Source organism: Mizuhopecten yessoensis, unplaced genomic scaffold (genome assembly GCF_002113885.1).
Source record: "Mizuhopecten yessoensis strain PY_sf001 unplaced genomic scaffold, ASM211388v2 scaffold3055, whole genome shotgun sequence".
In the NCBI taxonomy this organism is placed as follows: domain Eukaryota; kingdom Metazoa; phylum Mollusca; class Bivalvia; order Pectinida; family Pectinidae; genus Mizuhopecten; species Mizuhopecten yessoensis.
Window position 1 is genome coordinate 8,531 of NW_018404853.1, and position 8,703 is coordinate 17,233.

The 8,703-nt window shown below is 38.4% G+C and overlaps 1 protein-coding gene across 2 annotated transcripts in view; it reads right to left on the reverse strand.

The window, feature by feature from the left end:
• LOC110446933 overlaps positions 1-8,703 on the reverse strand; it is a 13,725-nt gene that overhangs the window by 3,042 nt on the left and 1,980 nt on the right. Inside the window, exons 2-7 of one of the 2 annotated variants that reach the window (XM_021492278.1) lie at positions 5,435-5,482; positions 4,749-5,227; positions 4,375-4,513; positions 3,905-4,168; positions 2,898-3,088; positions 1,073-1,115 (exon numbers count right to left, since the gene is read on the reverse strand). In XM_021492278.1, coding sequence (XP_021347953.1) covers positions 1,073-1,115; positions 2,898-3,088; positions 3,905-4,168; positions 4,375-4,513; positions 4,749-5,227; positions 5,435-5,482 — 1,164 coding nt within the window. The remainder of the gene's footprint in view (positions 1-1,072; positions 1,116-2,897; positions 3,089-3,904; positions 4,169-4,374; positions 4,514-4,748; positions 5,228-5,434; positions 5,483-8,703) is intronic. The other variant, XM_021492279.1, reaches the window with a different exon arrangement.

Sequence of the window (8,703 nt, forward strand, 5' to 3'; positions counted from 1 at the left end):
TTAAAGCGGATTTTCAAGCGTCACATTGACAAGTAACCGAACGGGAATCAGGTGATAAGTTGTAGTAGTTGTTACATTACGGCCGATATTATCATTGGTAGATTCATATAGTGAGCATCTGAAGAAAGTGCAAACTTAAGTAATAGGCTAACTTCTAATCACAGTCAAAACCATTGTGAATATCAATTGGCTACAAGAAAATTGAAACTTGATCTGCTGTACTTGGATTTTGAAGTGCTCTGAATTGGTGTACACAATCACCAAATGTTACCACGCTACAACCTGGTACATCTATGGTGTGTATATAGAAATACAAATATGTTAAACATGTAGAAAAGTGATGAATAGGAAAGGACAGTTCTGCCCCAGCCTGTCCCTCCTTCTCCATTTATAGTAAATCCCTCCCCTGAGGGATGGGTGAGTGAGGGATTAGTGAGGGATGAGGGACTGACCCTGTAAAAGGACAGGTGACCTCTCCCATAATAGCGTAGAAGATGATTATCCCTAAATGGGAATACATGGCATGCTAGAGGGACTTTAAGGTTTTAAACTTAAATCGGAGTGGGCGTTGCAAACTATTGGCATCTACGTCTTGTAACCACTTTCTGATTGCGTGAAGACCGACTTTGTACTTTCCTTCCTTCCTTAGATATCGACATATTTTCTCAGGGCCGGCATAGTTGATAGGATTGTAGATAATTTCCATATGTTCTTTCCAACTCATGATTGCAGACTGATGCAAGTATATGTGAGTTGACGTTTATGTTATTAAGTTCTACAAAACAAGGAGGGTGTAGAAGCGGTCGGAGCGGGTTGCACTAAAAATAAACCTGACGCTAGGCAATCTACACTATTATGGGAGAGGTCACCTGCCACCTTACCTTTTATAGAGTTAGTCCCTCATCCCTCACTAATGCCTCACTCAACCATCCCGCAAGGGAGATATTTACTACAAATAAAGAAGGAGGGACAGCCTAGGGCAGAACTGTCATTTTCTTTTTATCATTTTTCCCAATCTACATGCATCACATGTTTACTAGTCTACACACATAACAAGTGTATACATGCTTACCTCGAGAACCCCTTCGCTCTATTACACAGTTATCGTCAAGTAGCTGAAATAAATATTTAACGATAAATACTTAGAATAAAATAAAATAGAAAATATACATCTTACTACAGTGTCAAAAGAGTCCGAAGTCGAAGTGTAAAACCTGCAGAAAGACGACATCTTACACAATTACACACGGGTAAAGTAGGTAGCTATATCCTGACACCCTACACTGTCACACTGGGGTAGGTGTAGGAAGCTATATCCTGACAACCTACACTGTCACACTTGGGTAGGAGTAGGTAGCTATATCCTGACAACCTACACTGTCACACTTGGATAGGAGTAAGAAGCTATATCCTGACAACCTACAGTGTCACATTTGGGTAAGGAGTAGGAAGCTATATCCTGACAACCAACACTGTCACACAGGGTTAGGAGATGGAAGCTATATTCTGACAACATACAGTGTCACACTGGGGTAGGAGTAGGTAGCTATATCCTGACAACCTACACCGTCACACAGGGGTAGGAGTAGGTAGCTACATCCTGATATCCTACAGTGTCACACAGGTATGGAGTAGGAAGCTATATCCTGATATCCTACACTGTCACACTGGGGTAGGAGTAGGAAGCTATATCCTGATATCATACAGTGTCACACTGGGGTAGGAGTAGGTAGCTATATCATGATTGCCTACACCGTCACACAGGGTTAGGAGTAGGTAGCTATATCATGATAGCCTATACCGTCACACAGGGGTAGGAGTAGGTAGCTATATCCTGATATCCTACAGTGTCACAGTGGGGTATGAGTAGGTAGCTATAACATGATATCCTACAGTGTCACACCGGGCTAGGAGTAGGTAGCTATATCCTGATATCCTACAGTGTCACCCAGGGTTAGGAGTAGGTAGTTATTTCCTGATAGCCTACACAGTGACACAGGAGTAGGTAGCTAGATCATGAGAGCCTACACCGTCACACAGTGGTAGGTGTAGGAAGCTATATCCTGACAACCTGCACTGTCACACTTGGGTAGGAGTAGGAAGCTATATCCTGACAACATTCACTGTCACACAGGGTAAGGAGTAGGTAGCTATATCCTGACAACCTACACTGTCACACTTGGATAGGAGTAGGAAGCTATATCCTGACAACCTACAGTGTCACATTTGGGTAGGAGTAGGTAGCTATATCCTGACAACCAACACTGTCACACAGGGTTAGGAGTAGGAAGCTATATTCTGACAACATACAGTGTCACACTGAGGTAGGAGTAGGTAGCTATATCCTGACAACCTACACCGTCACACAGGGTTAGGAGTAGGTAGCTATATCCAGACATCCTACAGTGTCACACAGGTTTAGGAGTAGGTAGCTATATCCTCACATTCTACACTGTCACACAGGGTATATTTAGTGTATTTTGGGGGACCCAATTATATTAAAACATATAAAACATCAATTAAATGTTCAAATCACTGCTTTTTGTATTTCGGATACGATTGTATATTATATTTGCGACTTAAGTACATTGCTTTGTCGTCATTACTGTGATAAAGGTATTTATAAAAGATTTTCGTTGATGTTATGTCTTAACAAATGGCATTATTGCTGTTAAAAAGGGTTTTTTGATTTAAAAGCACATTAACAAACAGGTTTCAACATGGGACATACTTATGATGTAAAATGCTTTTTCATTTTAAAAAAAATCCGGCGAAAGATATCAGTTTTATCAAGTTAGGAGAACTCGATGTCTCACAGGCGAAAATGTAATAGGATGAGATAGCAATACATGGTCAAGACCATAGGAGAACATTTGTATCGTTTGAATACTATTTACCAATTCTGCTAGATATCTTTCTTCGGATAGCTTAGCGAGATCATAGGGTGTTCGACTGTCCCGGTTTTTCAGGCGTTTGGCAATATCTGCACCAGGGTACTCGAGGAGGATTTTACACAGACCAGGCAGTCCGTAATGGGCAGCAAAGTGTAGCAGAGTGGGGTACAGCTTGCTGCTGCGCGTGTCGCAATCTGTAAACAGGACAAAACCCAGTATGTCAGATAACGATTAAGTTTATACCATCATTTATCATGGAAAACATAGAATATACACAACGTACCAAACATAGTAACATTAAAATATATTCTGGAGAAGAAATGTTAATGAACAATCTGAACATTTTATCATATTCCAAATAAAGGTTAAACATGATATTGATGTCAAACATCAGGCGGATATACACTCCATGAAACCTTGATATTCCTGCACACAGTAATCATCAATAGAAAAGTATTCATACGCCAGCATGTACTAATATTTTCTACATATTTCCAAATATCGGTATTCTGTCATCTAGACTTACACAACGAGAATGAATGTTTTTTTCGAATTCTCAATTAATCAATTACATTTTAAAAGACCGATGGCGATAACGTTACAGCATTACACAAGTGTGAAATCGGTAGCGAAATCTTTGAAGCCAATTCTGATGAAAGCAAACCTCATTCGACAGTGTGTTCTTCTTCGTTTTAAAAATTTCCCGACTAAAATATCACGACCGCTAAAGAGGTGAACGATTCAAGTTATAACTAACAACACTAATAAAATTATTAATTAAAATACACAAATATATTAATCTTCTGCAGTAATGCATGTTTCTCTATCCCAACTCATTAATTTTATACTGAATTTGTAATATGCATTGGACATATGCTATTGACATTTTAGGCTAACCTTTGGTGAAGTTCAAATTTCCCATGTCTGTTTTGAGTGTCACATGTGAAAACGAATTTAAACGGAGAGCAATCTTTCGAGAAATCAGCATTGTTCATAAAAAAGATACAAACCGTCGAAGTTGGAGTTTCCGGTCATCAGGTTGTTCATCGGCTCAGAACATTTGCCGTTAGAAAATCTGTCTACAAAATCAGTATCTAAAGCATCCTTTGTCTTCTCCGAAACTCCCATGACGTCACACATGAAGGTAACTGGGTTGATGACGTCAGCGAGCAAATCCGAGAACACCTCCGTTTGTGATTTGATAATCACTGAACAGAGCCCAGCATACTCGTCGCCAACTTTCACTTCGATTTTCTTCTCACCGTGAGTAAGTCCTATAAAATGATAGACTGTTATATCATCACAAGTTATAATAATCACATTAGGTATTCAAAGTAGACTATTTATTTTTCATTCAATATTACGATATTTATCAATTTCTCCCATGTTTTTGAATACATATTGAGGACAATTTATTGTTAATATTATAGGATATAATATCAAAAAGGGTTACTTTGTATTAAAGAGAAGAAAGTCCCACCTTTTGGTTTGAAAGAAAACATGGACGCGTTCATGCGGGTGGTTTTGAACGTGACGTCACTACCTAGTTCGTCTAGTACGGTGACAGTGACGTGTGCTGGGACGTCCGATCGGAACACCACGTACACGGAATCCTGTATCTAAATACAAATAGGCTTTTACGTAACATAGGTACTGCGTCATTGGCAGATCGCCTAGAAATAGTAATTTATACTACACTCATAGCATACACTAATTTACTTCTTCTGCTCCTTGAAAAAATCGTTTTTAATGTAGCAGTTTTTCAATCTAATTAAGTTCTTATTCCGATTGGCTGATGCAACATTGAGATCACGCAGTGCAGTAATCAATTTAAACATAAACAAAAGAACTCACCGACCGGATTGTATGAGGAACTATATTGCAAAGCTTCAGAGTTGGCGCCGAATTTCTCTGTTCAACCATCTCAAGTATATCCAGAATCGATCTCTTGAATGTTATTGCTGATCTGCCGATATGTGTCACTTGCCATTTCGAACTCATCTTGTATTTTTCTGCCAACACTTTTTTACAATTTTCGATTTCGAATTGTTTGGGTATCATCATAATTGTTTTAGTAGCAGACGTAAAAACACCAGTGAAACATTCCTGCTCGTTCTCCTGGAGTACACGGAGTATGTCCGGGGTCATTATGATGGCGTTGACGGTGGCAGAACCCCAGATTTGTTGACCATCCTTAGTATGTGTCAGTGTACTCTTGACAACGGTTATTTCTAAGTCATCGTTACTTAGTGTCTGTCCAACTGTGTCGGCGATATCAGCGCCGTCGTCTTCGTATATAATTTGGACCACGTCATTCTGCATTATTTCTGAGGCTAAAACAGGTACGTTGTTCTGTATTAGTCGGCGACAAGCATTAGGCATACACTATATTTACTTAATTGCTTATTTAAAGTTCTTTAATTGTTTCTTCATATTTACAAATAGTTAGCATTTGATATGTCTATTAAAAAAACCAACATGCAACGGTAAAAGATATTTAAGTAGTTATCTATCATTGATGGCATAGCCTTAAATATTACCTTTTCTTCTCGACGAACGCCGGTTTATTGGTAAACAATTTGAGTCTTCTGAAACAAAACATAATCGAAACACTATTAATAATTCAACGCCTCATAATAAATGAAATTAAAATATGACAAAGTTAACACCCAATATACTAGGATAGACAAGTAATATGCAACAGCTTCACCACACAAAGATACTTATAACAAAACGTCAACTTACTGGTACAAACTATACCACCGCATCACCACACAAAGATAACTCATAACAAAACGTCAACTTACTGGTACAAACAATACTAACGCCTCGCCACACACAGATAACATACCAAAACGGCAACGTACAAGTATAAACTATACCACAGTATCAGCATACGATGATAAAAAAGCAAGAAAAAACAGAAGTATCAATAAAACCCTAACACGAAGTATAAAGAATCGGGCAAAATGTTTACATGGGAAAGATTTACATGGAACGCTTGAAAAAAAGGAAGGAAAATAAGACTAGGTGTTCCGAATGGGTAAACGTTTTTATCGGACACAACCGCCATATAAATTTATTTCAATCATAGTAACGTCACGTCCTCACATCGAGAAATGGGGAAGTGACAACAAAACCACCAGGTACGTTATACACTGATGAGCAGAATTAAAACCACCAGGTACGTTACACACTGATGGGCAGAATCAAAACCACAAGGTACGTTATACACTGATGGACAGAATCAAAACCACCAGGTACGTTATACACTGATGAGCAGAATTATGACTACCAGGTACGTTATACACTGATTGGCAGAACTAAAACCATCAGGTACGTTCTACACTGATGAGCAGAATTAAAACCACCAGGTACGTTACACACTGATGGGCAGAATCAAAACCACAAGGTACGTTATACACTGATGGACAGAATCAAAACCACCAGGTACACTGATGAGCAAAACTAAAAACCACCAGGTACGATATACACTGATGAGCAGAATTAAAACCACCAGGTACGTTATACACTGACATTCTGAAAATACATACTACTTGCACTCCACCATTCCAAGATGTCCTTGTACACCTACTCTGGTTACTCCAGGTGAAAAAGTATAAAAAAAAAAAATAAGCCAGGACAACCTTTTGCAAGAGTAAAGGTCAAAGGTCAAAGGTCAAGTCATAGGTCACAGTGACCCAATTCTGCACTCTGCACTGTGCCATCCTAAAATGTCCTGGTACACCAAATATTGATACTCGAGGTGAAATAGTATAAAAGATATACCCCGGACAAACATTTTCAAAAGTAAAGGTCAAGTCATAGGTCACAGTGACCTAATTCTTGCACTCTGCACTCCGTCCTTGTATACCAAATCTGGTTACTCCAGGTGAAATAGTATAGAAGATATGCTCCAGACAATCTTTTTCAAAAGTTAAGTTTAAATAACATATTCTATGAAAACTTAACATGTGCTTGTACAGGTACACTGTTGAGCAGAAAACCACCAGGTACACTGATGAATTAGCAGAATTAAAACCACCAGGTACGTTATACACTGATGAGCAGAATCAAAACCACAAGGTACGTTATACACTAATGAACAGACATTAAAACAACAAGGTACGTTATACACTGATGAGCAGAATTTAAAAGATCGACCTTCATATCACACAGAGAAACAGCATACTTCATTCCGAGTAAGTTTGTCCTTCATATGTCGGCATTTATCGCGAAAATGTACCTGGAGCAAGCCCTTTAATACGTAAATAACTCCGACATGAAAACACCGTATGATTGGGAAACAGAGATGATACTATCAAGGAAATGAAAGTTCAAGATGAGAAAATGGTCCCGTTAATTGTACAGGTAAGCAGTAAGTCGTCTCTATTGGTCATGTTGAAAGCAGAGCTCGAGGTAACCAGCCGTAGTAGAAGAGTATGTAGTGTCCTTGATTCCAGGAGGCTAATCGGTGTGGTCAGTAAAGTTCGAGTCATTTAATGACAGCACATCGACGATATATCGGCAAGTCAAATTGAAGGACTTGGTTAGTTAAGTTTTTTTACCAGTTCTGATAAGTTCTTCAATAAATTCAGCCTCTTTGAAAACAAACGATAAGAGGTGTACAGTTTGTTCCAATAGGCAATATGGAAAAAATGGGTTGGAAGCACAACCCAAATGAAGAAAACAGACAGAGCACTAAAGTCCACTGGTGCTCAATGTAACGTACACACGATGTGTTACAGTACGAGACAGGTACAACTTTCCGGGCGGTCCTACTTTGTTTCCGTTTTATAATGTCGGTATGATGCATTGCTTTTGGTTTCGTGTTGACAGAGACGAGAAACTCTGCATTTATGTTCAACGTAAAGTTTCAAAATAGGCTGTTTAGTTTGAATAATTAGCGTTACTGACTTTTTAATATCATTTTTATCGAACAGATATATCTTAATACCTTTGTTAAATATTATACAACGCTATCAGGCTGTACAAAGATGATCGTTGTGTACGGTAATAATAACAATCAACGATGGCCAGCGATTTTGAAACACGTTGATAACTGCAGGGTTATCTTAGGTACTTCCCCCGGATTTCTGGTCGCGCATTTTTCATACTCAGTTGAACCTCGTTTTATCACGTCAAAGATACACTGTACTTTAGTATATAAACACTATTAAACACCATCTACATACTAGTACGCGAGAGTACGCTGTAGTCAAAAAAGGAATATATGAAATATAGTTGCCATCATTATCATAATATCCATCAGAACAAGATCGATGCTTGTGAAATGGTCACTATATATAGAGTCAGAACGTCGATGCAGAGAGCTAAATGAAGTAAGCGTTTTCTACCGCGCCATGAGGCCTTGTTGTCTATTTATGATTTAGAGTAAGTGTTAAGTGGCATTGTTGTCTATTTATGATTAAGTGTAAGTGTTAAGTGGCCTTGTTGTCTATTTATGATTAAGTGTAAGTGTTAAGTGGCCTTGTTGTCTATTTATGATTAAATGTTCCTTTATAACGTTATACAGCTTTAGACACTACAAATAATAAATACTTAAAATAGGTCATATGTAGTTTATGTTAACCGCGTCAAAATGAATTCAAGTTACGAAGTTACAGCCGACCTCGGAGTCTGGTAGTCCACAAGTCAACTAATGACTGAGTTAAAATGATCACTGGTAGTACGAAGGCACTCCTGTATAAACCTTCAGTATGTTGGTGCAGAAAACAAATCAAAACAAATCAAATCTTTTCTCCTGCACCAGAGGACTATATAGTCATTCATAGACTAATCAGTGGTA